The sequence below is a fragment of the Lissotriton helveticus genome, chromosome 12 (assembly GCF_964261635.1).
Source record: "Lissotriton helveticus chromosome 12, aLisHel1.1, whole genome shotgun sequence".
Classification (NCBI taxonomy): Eukaryota; Metazoa; Chordata; class Amphibia; order Caudata; family Salamandridae; genus Lissotriton; species Lissotriton helveticus.
This window is the reverse complement of record NC_136073.1, coordinates 249,654,176-249,668,214: the sequence shown is the minus strand read 5'-3', so window position 1 is coordinate 249,668,214 and position 14,039 is coordinate 249,654,176. Positions and strand designations below refer to the sequence as shown.

At 42.5% G+C, this 14,039-nt stretch overlaps 1 protein-coding gene across 1 annotated transcript in view; it reads right to left on the bottom strand.

Moving 5' to 3' along the window:
• Window positions 1–1,246: 1,246 nt before the first annotated feature.
• LOC144799051 (mitochondrial inner membrane m-AAA protease component AFG3L1-like) overlaps window positions 1,247–14,039 on the bottom strand; it is a 275,930-nt gene continuing 263,137 nt past the window's right edge. Inside the window, exon 17 of the mRNA XM_078670217.1 lies at window positions 1,247–3,801. Within this exon, the coding sequence (XP_078526343.1) occupies window positions 3,586–3,801 (216 nt within the window). The 3' untranslated portion in view covers window positions 1,247–3,585. The remainder of the gene's footprint in view (window positions 3,802–14,039) is intronic.

Here is a 14,039-nt window from a genome sequence, read left to right as displayed (position 1 = left end):
AGGGTCGTCGTGGGATAGGTGGTGAGAGTCCGGGACTTAGGTTGTGTGAGTCCGGGACTTAGATGAGGTGATGGTGATCAAATCCACTCAAATAGGTTAAATTGATATTACATAATATAACCATATAAGCATAAAAAGTCTATGTCGCCCATATTTGCCTTGTGATTTACTGGAGGGCGGTGATGCGCACGATCTCCCAGACCTTAGACGTCTCCTTGCTTCCTGAGCCCCGCAGCTGCCTGTTAAATGTTTGGGAACCAAATGACTTGAATCATAGCCAACAGGGCTGGGTAATGCTTGGTATGTTAATAGCAAAACGTAATATAGCGAGACTCTGGGGCTTGGCAACATCGCCGACACTTCGAGATTGGTGTAGGGATGTAGGCGAGGCAATGGTGGCAGAAAAGGCGGTTTACCTCCACCGTGGCTGTCTAGGAAAGTGGGGCAGAATATGGGGGGCGTGGATTGCATTCAGAGGTAATATTTGTGAACCACCAAGAGTCACTGTGGAAGGTGAAGACTCGGACTAAGGGAGCTAAGCAGAGATATACGAAGTGAGGTGATAATGTGATAAAGATAATAAGTTCGAGATTTCAGAAGCAAAACTGGATTTAATTGTGTTGTACCCGCTGACAATATCTATGTATCTGAGGTAACGAATTCATGCAGAGCTGTCATGTTTACCATTGTTAACTCAAAATAAAAACATTTATAAGAAAGTTTCTTAATAACTGTGGGTAATTGCCAGTGTGGAATAGATGGCACCTTACCAGATGAAAATTGCCCAAATACAGAATTTTGAGGGTCAGCAATCAAGGACTGCTTGCCCCGAATTATACATACGTTGAAGCACGCTGTAAATGGCCAGTGAAGCAGGGAGTTTGTTGTCAATAAGAACATACAAATTGTAAAAACTACCCCTTCACAGAAAGATTAGGCAGCAGATTGACAGCTATCCTGATACCGAAAGAACAGGCAGTGTTTGGAGATGGTGGTTCAAGAATGGGTGAGGGCAGGCTTAGTCACCTGAGGGAGGTTCACAAGGAGAAGCTCCATATCAACTTTAAAGAAAAAGTGATCTTTCCAGGGACGAGTTCCTGATCATTCCGGCTATTAATACCATGTCTACATCCTACCATTGTGATCTTCCAAGTCACTTCTAAATCCACTAAAGCTGTGAGACACCGGAGACCATATTTATTCCAGCTAGAATTAAAAATAAAAGCACAATTGTCAAATCACAGGGTTGGTATAAATGACTTTTATTCAAATAAGTCATTTACATAAAATAAATATTTGCAGCGATTGTAGTTACAAAAATACTTTCAAATTGCATAAAGGGGCATCTAAAGCAGATGTCAATCAGGGATCCCTGCAGAAGAGGAGAGCTTAGCTGTTTCAGCCTGGTGTAACTATGGTAAGTCATAAAGGATCTAGAGAAATCTGAAATACATGTCAATAATTTACCGAAAATCTGTGGAAATAGTGTCACAATTGATCACAGCAGAACTGGAAAACAGTTGGAATATTAACAATGTACAGAAGGCTTCACATGTGAGGAGTGAGAGCGAGAAGGAAAGGCAGACACACACTTGACTCAGCTTGACTCTCATATCTGTTCTACCCACATTTACCAAACCTGAAGTGCTTAGCTATTCTATAGCAGCGCTATAAGACCATAATGTTTGGCAGTAATTTCTCTGATGCTGCATCAATGATAAACTAGGCATATGGCTTGTCATATACATTCAGTTTATTGTATTATCTAATCTTAAATATGAGGTCAAGTGTATTCTTAGCAAGTGTCTTAAGGTTTCCTAATTACATCCGCAGCTCATATTTGTAATGAAAATGTAATTTAACAGAGAACTTTAGTATTAACATTTCACAGATATTCTCTCCGCGATAATTAGCAATACATAAACCACCTAGAATTGACCAGAAAGGACCTAAAACGGTGAAATGCTAGGTGGAGCAAACATGCCCTCACATCGAGATGTCCAACTAATTAATTGCCTTCTGTGAACTTTGTTATTACATATGCTTCTCAGTTTAGATTTACGTTCAAGACAGCGTCCACATTTATTTTGGTGAAAGATACAACAAGATTTGTGGCATTCATTTTGATATGGCAAGACTTTAAATTTAGAACATAGTTCTTAGACCAATATGTATCAGGCAGGGCAAGTGAAGATTCACATTTTTTTTTAAATCACACCGTTGTCTATACGTTCTTTACATAATGGAATAGAATCCACACTAAGAGGAAGTGCTTAGCCAAACTAGTTTGCTAAACATTCTGGGATTGGTTCGAACAAACTGGTTAGGATTTAGGGTATCTGTTTGAGATGATAATAGTTTATCTCATCGAAGAAATAAATATAATTATGAAATTCTGAGCACATATTTCCATGTATATTAAGGCAGCAGCTCAGATAAAGATTTATCAACCTGCAGTACTGAAAATATGAATTCACTTGTTACAACTGCTCCCCAGCTCTAGTATATTCTGTAGGTTCAATAGGCAATTATATAGCCAATGTAGTGAGAATAAGATGTGCGATCACTATATTTTTTTCTGTTTTTAGAATAAAGGTGGTAGGTATTTATTTTGCCTGTGTCCAATAAAACAAAGAAAACCGAATGTTCAATTGTAATTTTCTTCTTGTGCACACACCAGACAGCAGTTATCCTGCCAAAATGGAGGGTTGGTATGACTAATTTTAAATTAAGCTTGCTGGAAAACTGCTACTACAAGCAATAAAATTGCTCTTTAAATGAGTAATCTAGAATGTTGATGACCAAAGCTCAGGCATAAACTCCAGTCAAAGGTACATCTATTACATATTTCGGGACACACAATTATACTCTGACTCAGTCAAGAATACCTGCCTGTTCAGACTGGAGGAAACAAAATGGTAGGATTGATCTCTCATTGGAATGTAGAGTTAACAAAAAAGGCACACGGGGGTGATGGTCCCAAGTGCAAAGATACAGTCCGTTCAAAGAAAACCCAACAGCTCTTCAGGAACATCCAATAAGGCTGTGCTTGCAGTTTGTTGAATAAAGTAGTTTCAAATTGCGCTTACGCTCAGAACTGCCAATCTAGTCGAGCATGACACGCTAGCTGGCCTGCTGTTCCACTCCAATCAACATTTACCAAGCAATCCTAATATGTTTCACAATCTGTAAAATAAGTACATTTGCAGTGAACCCATTTTTTTCAGGAGGCTTTTGGATCTCATAGTTATCTACTCAAAAACTAGTACACACAGCATAAAAAGAGCTGTGAAATACTGCAGTTTGTAGGAACCAAGGGCTCCCTGCCGATGTCTCGTTATCAACGCTGCAATGGTAAAATCGCTTTGCTTTTCTGTCAAGTGGTATGTGCACAACCAAGCCATACATCTGCAAAGCAGTTCTTACTACTGAGACATAGTCACTGTGATTGCTCAGTCTGATGTCCATACTTTCAGCAAAGGGCAGTTGAATGAGACTGGCCCAAGAAATACAAATGATGTTAAATGCAAGCCAACATCAGTATCTCCTCTATCTCTCCAAATGTGCCTTCTGATGCCCCCGAGGTTAAGATGGGTTCTCCACCGCTTTATTTCCAGTGGTGTCTTCTCTCTCCTGATTCCAGTCCTTCAAGCCCTCAGGAAGGGAGGTGTCCTCTTCAAAGCTCCCTGTCCCCTCAACAAATTCCTCATATGAGGATTTCTCAGCAAAGGGCCTTGGACCCAAAAGTTCAACCATGTCAGCTTTCTCAAGCACCTCTTTCTCCAGTAGACGCTTCCCGACCTGTATGTGAGAAAACAAAGTTAGTGAATAATAATGGTTATAATGTTAGATACATATTTAGTGCACGGTATAGGTAATCCAATGGAAACAAATCAAGGCAATTATAGTTTTTATGTGGACTGATTAACACCAGAAGACTGAAGTCCATTAGCAAAGAAAATCATCTACTATTTGACAAGGGCTAAGTTAAAAAGATACATTTATGTGAGATGCTGCGTTCCTTTAAAAATGGGGAATAAAGAATAAGTTATAATGCACAAGAGCAGAGTCGGTTGAGAATTCTCGGGGGGAGGGGTGGGGGGAGCAACAAGTTCAAGTGATGTGTCACTGATTAAATGGAAGGCTAATTACCAGGCACTCTAAATACACATCACTGTAGAATCATTTTAATGAAAGATAATTGGAAGCACACACTTTAACTAAAATAGACTGCTATGGAATCACACGTTGCAAAGTAAGATACATTCAATGTATTCCCTCTGGAAGGGGGAAGGAGATGTCTCATCTTCACCAGTCTATGGTTAAATATTTGGCAATTAAGCTCAATCACAATAACTATGACTTGAAGAAATATGATGTAGCAGATAAATTGGAGGCCCTCTTTCTGTATTTCTTAGATGCATAACACTAAGTCAACCTTAGAGATTTTTAATAGTATTGTTCTTTGTTCGTGTTAATAGCTTCCAGAACAATTCTCATATCCATTAATAAATATCACCTAAAATATCATTGGCCTTGACCCCGCAAGAGACTTCTTAAATGTATTGTAAATGTATAAGTGTCAATTGTACTTATAAAATAATATACAATCCTGATTATAATCAGTAGATCATTCTCATTAAGACAGAGTGAAGCACTCACTAATAACGCACTGTTGATCCAGGGCATAGAGCATCGATGCCAGGCAATACGGTAGAGTGATTTTCCATTTTACTCCACAGTCTTACAACATTTGCCTAATGAGACACAGTGGAAAAGGTGACAAACGCACTGGGACTGCCCCCAGCCGAAGGCACTGTTTGCCACTGGGACCAGTGGCAGTGAATTGTGCTCCATCGAATTGCACATCTAAAAACATCCAAGATGAAGTTATTTCAAATCCTGAGAACGGGAAACAGCCTTAATCACGCAGCGTGAACTACGCGGGGCTGAACCACGCAGGCGGTACAACACGTCTAAACCACGAATATGCCTTAACCACGCATATGGTGGCACAGGCCTATGCGCGGTCTAGTTGCTGCTGCTCGGTGGAAGAGCAGGAAGAGGAAGGATTGGGAAGAGGTGGAGAGGTAAGTCGGGTTTTGAGGGGGTGGGGTAGCTTTCAGGGCTGGGAAAGGATTAGGGTAGTTTACAGGGACGACAGGGGGTCGGGAGTTTTAGGGCTCAGGGCACGGGACGGAAGTGGGGGAAGATTATTTGGTTTTGGGGGTGTCGGGGTAGTTTTCAGGGCTGTGGGGGTCGGGAGTTTTAGGGTCCAGGGCACGGGAAAGGAAAGGGGCAGTTTTAAAGCTGAGGGGGCAGTTGGGCTGGGGCGGGGGGTCGTTTTTTGGGGGGGCATGTTTTAGGACTAAGGGAGGGGGCTGGGGTCGGAGTAGTTTTTAGGGGGCTGAGCTGTAGGGCTCAGGGCTACAATGACAGATGATTGTCCCTCACCTAACGTCCACGCCTAAACTGGCCATCTCATCAGGGCTTTTTCCACTTAGCTGGAAAACAACGGTAGTTAAGCCTCTACTAAAGAAAACCAACCTGGACCTGAACCTAAACATTATCGACCCATTTCGCTGCTACCAGTCTCTGCCAAAAATTCTGGAGAAGAATCTAAATACCCAACTAAGCACTTACCTAGAGCAACATCTGCTTGATTGCTCCCAATATGGGTTCAGGAGTGGCCACAGCACTGAGATTGCCTTAACATCTGCAGTAAACAACAAACGTACCCAAGTAGATGCTGGGCATACCACTCTGCTAATACTTTTGGACCTATCTGCGGCTTTTGATACTATCTCGCCAATAAGGTTGATTAACCGTCTTCAAGTTATTGAGGTATAAGGCTCCGCTCTGGAGCTTTTGTCCTCGTTTTTCATAGATGGGTCACAAAAATTAAAGATGGGCCAATTTTATGTGGACTCCATTTTCACCTTCTGTGGAGTTCCACAGGGTTCCTCATTGAATCCTACTTTATTTACCATTTATGTCTCTCCGTTGGCCACGGTAATCAGATCTTTCGGGCTGGAGGCTCTGTCTTATGCGGAGGACACGCAAATAATAGTGTCTATTATAAACAGCATTGAAGCATCCGCAGCAAATTTTAAAAGCTGCATGCGGGCCGTGGCAGACTGGATGGTAAACAACTATTTATGACTCGATGAAGACAAAACGGAGGTCCTGGTCTATGGGAGCCAACAATCTATATGGTCACACTCGTGGTGGCCTGAAATCCTTGGATCATGACCCTGCCCTGCTGTATCAGCAAAGAATCTGGGTGTTATAGTCAACACTCTCTTTCGAGTCCCAGGTCAATAGAACTGCTTCGACCTGTTTTGGGGTCATCAGGATTGTGAGGAAGATTTATCTAAGTCTTTCTCTCTTCTCGAAAGCAGGCAGCTGTTGCCCTGATCCTGTTGGATTATTGCAATACTCTCTACCTGGACATTACCAAGGGATCCATTAATAAACTGCAACTTGTGTAGAATGCAGCAGTGCGACTCGTGATGGATCTTCCTAATTTCCACTCGGTCTCCACAACAATTAACAAATTACATTGGCATCCGCTGGGAAAGAGAATTCAGTTTAAGGCCCTGTGAATTGTCCAAAGGGCTCTTCATAATTCCGGTCCTGAAGGAATCAAAAGACTCTTCCAACGGTACATCCCCACCAAACAGCTGTGGCCTGCCAATAAAAATTGGCTGGTAGTCCCCAGGGCTAAGTGTGTGTGGGGCGGAGGGGGGATACTTTGCCGTCGCCACCACTAAGCTCTGGAACACTCTCCCTCTAATGATCTCTTGTCAAGAGTCGCATCTACCCTTTCACATGTCGTTAAAACATGGCTCTTCACAATTTAATATCTGAAGCTTTATACCTACTACTCATGACCGTTCGTTCTATCCCTAGTGCCTTGTCGCCTTTGGGCAAAGTTTGCGCTTTACAAGATCATCATTCAGAGCAAGCGACAGGATAGGGGCAGTTTTCAGGTGGAGGGGCAGTTGGGAATTTTAGGGTTCAGGGCAGGGGACGGAAGTAGGGGTAGATTATTTGGGGTGGGGATAGTTTTGGTGGTGGGCGGGTTGGGGTCGTTTTCAGGGCTGGGGGCGGGAGTTTTAGGGCTCAGGGCAGGGACAGGAACGGGGCAGTTTTGAAGGTGAGGGGGCAGTTGGGCTGGGGTAGGTGGGGTTAGGTTTTAGGGCTCAGGGAGGGGGCTGGAGTCGGAGTATTTTTAAGTGGGCTGAGTTGTAGGGTTTAGGATAGGGGACTGGATCGGGGCCGTTTTCAGGTCGAGGGGACAGCTGGGGTAGGGGGAGATAGGTATTTTAGGTTTAGGGTGTTTTTAGGATTTAGAGCAGAGGGGCAGGATTATGATATTTACCACACATGTCTATTTACGAAACATGTCTTTACCACAAAATTGCATTGTAACGGCATGAGTGGGAAAGGCACGGTTGAAGTGTAGACCGCGTGGTTAAAGCATGCGTTGATGAGGCTTGTGTTATTCAATCACAACAACCCCTGAGTACTGGATATTTTCCTGTGCATTTTCATGTTTTATCTGGTGAAAATATTTAAAGAAAGTGACACACACTTATCTAGGCTTTTATGGGGATAAAAGTGCCAAGGTCTAGAAATGGTACCTCAACTGCAAATAACCCTACGAAAAAAGATGTTCTGGAGACCCAGAACCCTTACAACATTAACGTACAACACTGCAGAAATACATCATGTACCCCCCAGCCAGGAGATGTGGAAGTGCAACATTGCCGTGGTTTAGAATAGCAAAGTGCCTTTCCCTGGACTGATGGTTGCAGGGTTACACATAACACAAAACTGATATTTGACAGACACAATATCTGAGACCGAGTGAAGTCTCTACACGAGAACACAATGGACATTACATTTCATCAAGGTTACAAATTATCTTCTATATTGCTTGTATGAGATCTATGTCCCTAACTGACAGGCTGGATAAACAAGCACTAGCAAAGACAACAGTTCTGTATTTGGTAAGCAAAAGATTTATTTTTTGGAAAAATTGCTGCGGTCTAAAGGTGGGGTGCATGTTTTTGTAAAAAAAAAAAAAAAGGAATAAAAAAACGAACCTTCGCAAAAATACAATAAACTGAAAGGCTAAACGAAAGCAGAGATTTGCCTCCCAGCCCCGTCACTGAAATGAACTACTTCCTAAGCATATGTACACTGTACACGTATAGAAGAATACAATGGGCTCACTCACAGTGCCGAAAGCCAATGGCTGGAGCGGGCTAAACCATTTCCCTATCATACAGGCTGTGGTGAGCAAAAAGTAAATGTGAATGCAACTTGAACAGGATTGATTGAAAGGCAATATGTAGGTCACAGAAAAACACACTTAAAAATGATTTATGGGTCTGCATCAAACAAGACAAATCACTCAAATTCTCAAGTTATGATTAACAAAGCACGCAACACACTCTATAATGCGCAGTGCCAGCCTTGCTCAAACTACCAATTTTCCAATGCCATAGCAGAAACCCCAAAACAGTTAACAGGAGAAAAACACTGCGGTGGAGCGACATATGGCGTGTGTTGTGTGCTTCAATCGTGTGCAGGGGGGGTTGCCCTGCACCGAAGCCATCTATTCAACCTGCTGTGTGTGGGCAAACCATGCATCCTTTGGATTGAATGTTGAAAGCTTCTGGCTATGCGCTGCTGGAGTTGGGCACACAATGTCTGATGCCCATGGTCTTCAGAGGAGTGCAGTGGGAGATAGCAAAGGACCTACCCTGCACTCAACCTGCAACTTGGGAGCTACCCACACTGTGCACGTTTTACAGCCATGCACAACTGGGGTATGGCGCAAGGCAAATAGACAAAGTGTGGGACCCACTCTTTGTCCTTCGGCCAGGCCATTCTTTATTTTTGTAATATTTTTAACACATTCGCAAATTTGGTGCAAGTTAAACCCTGATACTTATCTCCACTAACTGGTGATAGGACAATCCTGGGACTATGCCCAGTGTACTGAAATGGTTGACAGAAAAAAACAAATCTCTTGCAACAGCCAATGAAAATAATCTCTCATACGAGTCCCCAGCATATGCGCCCATCTCCAAAAAAAAAAAGCATTTTAGTGTTCTTCATTCTTCATTATGTTAGTAAAGGCGGAAAGAAGTTGGTATCATAGAGCACCACAGATGCTGGTGCAGAGTCAGGCCAGCCACGCTGTGGTAGTGGAGTCCCAAGCCTTGTTGCTTGTGCTGACACTTCTGTCTACAGCTCACACAACAGCTGCAATTGCCATGAAGGAGTCTCCAGAAACAGACTCCTTTGTCTTGTGGTAGTCGCAGACTCATACAGTAAAGAGAAAAAAACAACAAACATTATAACCGGCAGCTTCAACTACCAATGGTTGGTCCATTTGTTTATTAACCCTTAATGATACAACTACTTATGATCAGCAGCAGACTATTGCCCTCTTTATATCATGTGGTAGTGTTATACACTAGAGTCAGCTACAGTAGTCTGTATCCAGGATGTAAGAGAACAAATTGGAATGAGGGAGCATATTACACACATAATATAAGATCCTTTTCCAACTGCAACAGGACAGGTGTAATCTACCTAATCACCTGCACATGCAACCTGCACTATGTGGGAATGACCACTAGGAAGGTCAGTACATGCATAGTAGAGCACCACAGCAGTATTAGGTGCAAACGATTCAACACAAAAATGACTACGCATTTCTTGGAAAAACAACATACCCCGAACAACATGAGGTGGGTGGTGCTCGGAACTATTCAGAATCGCACACACATTGACAAGAAACTGCTTGAAAAAGAGCAATGTTGGGTTTTCAAATTGTGCTCGGATACCCATGGCTTAACTGATGACATACCATGGGGACAATCCTCATAAAAACAACCATGATACACTGTCTTGCTGTTCCTCACAAATTACCCTGGACACTCATCTTTGGTCAAAACCTTCAGTTTTAGCAGGATGGGCCACATGTTTACCAACTGGCTATCCAGCAATAATACTTCAGGCCCTGTGAGTGTGTCTCTTTTAGTTTTGAAATGATTCCACGATGCGAACTAAGGCCATGAATATGGTTGTGCTATCTAATTTCAGGGGAGAGTGCATTTCCAATGAGAGGGGCCACATATAGAATGTATTTCCTCTTTTTGTTTAATATAGAGGCAGACATGGATTTACTACACCATGCATATATTAATCTAAAGTTTTTCGGATTTTTCATTTAATTTTCTAAATTAACTTTTTAGGAGGGTTTCATTCACGACACCTCCAATAAATTAATTTTATGAAAAACCGAGCAGTATTTGCACACTTATCGCCCAGAACAGTGTGTGACATACTCCCAATATGGCCACCGCCATTGCCATAGGCTGACGGCCATTTTTGATCCACCCAAGCAGACTATGCCTTCCGCAATGACAATGCGGAAATTATAGCTTATAAGCAGAAACCGGCCCCTCACTCACCACTATGCGGTCCGGAGGTTGCAGTGTAGGTGACTAAGCCAGCGTATCTTATGAGCAAGTAAGTGTCAATTTTTACTCCCACAGGTGCCGAGAGACGGCGGACTGCAGGCAGAACCTGCAAAAATCTGATTTGAGTTTCTACCTGAATAGCCACTAACAGCAATATTTCCCCCCGCATTTTCTCCCTCACAACTAGATTCAAGAGATACCAACAACTCTCCGCGACCATGGGGCAAAGCTAGGTCCCCATTAATGTATGTAATTGTCTGTTTTTTGCATTGTGTGTGTGTGTTGTGTCACGGAGTGCCAGTTTCACGGTTCTTAACCAAAGACACTTTTTCCTAAAACACGCCAATCTGCTTTCTTTAATATAGACTAAGGCACAGGGAATGTTTTTTAAAAACTTACATTTGTGTCTTTCGTGTGCAGAGATTAAGATTACAGAAATTAGAATGTAAATGCGAAGGGGCCCTTGGAACCCCTTAACTATATTGTGTGTTTTCTCTACCCTACAGATACTACGTAACTATCAATATACGTATGTACTAACGCATGCTTTACTGTTGCAGCATTTAATTATTAAGATTTTACCTCACTTGAGCACAACTAGGAGTGGCGAACACAGGGCTGGTCCCTGTGTAGTCCTGACAAAGAGCTTGGGGAACGCTCGAAACATGTTGACTCGAATTACTAGGGGCACTTAAATCATTGTAATTAGGACCCCTAGTGTTCTACCCCATTTTTAATCATACCTTCTAGGAGCAAGAATAAATCAACGTTACCCACTAGATAGGTAGTTTTAACTCACTTCTAAACCCACTCCACTTCACTACACTGACTGCACTACACATAGTCCATCACTTCAGTGCTCTAACGTAACTCCGCAAGTTGTAGCACGCCTCAGTCCGTAGAGAACCGGGATGGCCCCAATGATGAAGCATATCACCGTGGGGAAACCATGGTGAGTGAGGGGACTCAAGAAAGAAAACTTTTTCTTTCCGACACAACTATTACAACTCCAGCGAGTGTTGTGAATACCAGTCATCCAAGGGCTAGGTTCTTGATCCCTAGATTCAGGGATTTGCAGGTCTACTCATAATATAAAGCCAGCAAAGGCAACAAAAAAAAGCTCAGCCATTAAACTTCAGCAACAGAAATAAATAACACTGAGGGATTATTATAAAACTACAGACGCTAAAGCAAGCAGAAAATAAATAAAAATGTCCAACTTTCTAAGCACAAAGCCTTTCCAGAAATTATTAGGGCATGTTTATAACAAGAAGACAATACTGACTTCTTTATTAAAGTTTAAATAGCTTTCCTCTTCTAATTCAGGACCCTCCACTCTACAAATTTTACTTTATTTTGAAATCAAAATAAAGCAAGCGGTCTCACAAGTTTTGGTCTTGGGCTCTGTCAAAGTAGAAGGAAGAACCTAGGCTATGAACATTGTGACTTGGCATGTCAGCTGACTGGCGCTTCTGTCATCATCTCATGTTACAATACTGGCTAGATAAACACAAATGGAGGCGGCAGTGAGATTCGAAACGATAAACTCCAGGGTCACGATATATGAATTGAGGTATCTGTTGTGAGTCAATGTAACTAACTTCAAAAATCAAGTAGTGCAAATTTTGTTTATGAACTTAATACAAGCCCCATATATCTATTTAATTGTTTTGATTGTATGGATATAGAGTTTTTATCACACTGTTGTGAGTCGGATTATGCTTAATTCATTTGGTTTGGCGCCCGTCTCTGATTTTATTATGGTTTACTTGGATATTCTTGATTCTTTATCCATGCTATGTTCTTTCATTGATTCTTTTCTTTGTTTGGATACTAAATATACTTACATGTTTGATTAAAAATAACACATGATTCTGTGTTTTTTTAATAATGAACTAATTTGGAGTCTGTGATATTTTGACTGAGAGTCGTTTTTTTCCAGATGTGTGGAGTTTTGAGGCCTTGCAAAGTGTGCTATACATATAGGGCCTTTTAATTTACCCAATCAATTCATATGGTGTCAAATGCACTTTGAATGAGGGTAGGGCCTCCTCCTCCTCGGGGTAGAAGGTATAACAGGTGTAGAATGCTTAGCAACCTTATTACTATTAGTTTTTTTCATTTAATCTGAGAGCTCTGAGACTAATGAAGATAATGAAGCGTTAAGAGAAACAACCCTAGATTAGCAAACAGAGTGAAATACCCCAAGGTGCTCAGCACTCTACAACTGTTATAATTATTTTTAGATTCCTCAGAAATCATTGGTGAAATCCCTTTGTCTTTAACATTTGTCGGTGTGTACTGATGTCCAGATGAAGGCCCAAACTACTGTTGATCCACCAAAACATTGGTTGATACAACAAAAGAACCACAACACCAAAACAGCACTCATTGCAGCCACCGACATCAGGACATTCCTTGACCACGGAGAATCAGCAGACTTCATCCTACTCAACCTGTCAACGGCTTTCGACACAGTCTACCTCAACACTCTGATCAGAAAACTCCACAACATAGGCATCCAAGAACCCACACCCTCCTGGATCTGCTTCTTCCTCATTGGAAAAACCCAAAGAGTTAGAATGCCACCATTCACACCGGAGACCAAGAAACTGATCTGCAGAGTCCCTGAGGGATTGTTCCTCAGCCCCACTCTTGTTCAATGTCATCTTGTATGCCGATGACACCGAACTCATCCTCTTTCTGACAGACAGGACAACCACCTCCAGAACCAACTTCATCAGCTGCATGGCCATGGTCGCAAAATGGAGGAGAACAAACTGCTAGAAGCTCAATTCCGAGATTTTCCAGGTTCCAAGAAGGAAGTTCTGATTTTTGGAAACAAGACCTACCCACGGGACTCCCCCTCATGGCTGTTGGAGCTAGGACCAACACCCACCAAAGATGCAAGAAACCTGGGATCATCCTAGATGACCAAGTTACCATGACAGCATAAGTGAACACAATTCCTAATTTCGCATCCTACGTATGCAGCAAAAGATCTTTGAGTGGCTGCCCCAGAACACCAGACGGACCGCCACTCAAGCTGGCTAAACTACAGCAAAACACTATATTCTGGAATCTACAAATAACTCCTACAAAGACTCCAGACCATCCAGAACACTGCCGCAAGACTCACACTGGACCTCCAGCGCCACACACACATCACTTCAAGGAGCTCCACTGGCTCCCCATTCACAAACACAGCCAATTCACACTCCTCACTCATAAAAAGCCCTACACAACATTGAACCAGCATACCTTCACAGACTCCTACTCTTTCACCAGCCAACCAGACACCTTTGTTCTATCTCACTATCACCCCCCCCCCCATTCATAACACCAGAGCAGGAAGTCGCTCATTCTCATACATCACACCCAAAACATGGTACAACCTCCCTCAGCATATCAGGGCCTCCTCCTGACTTCTTCAGTTCCGCAAGAAGCTGAAGACCTAGCTCTTCCAATAACTCAGCAGGGACCATACGCTCACTCACCTGCTCAAGCCCCTGGACACCATCAAGGGTGACTAGT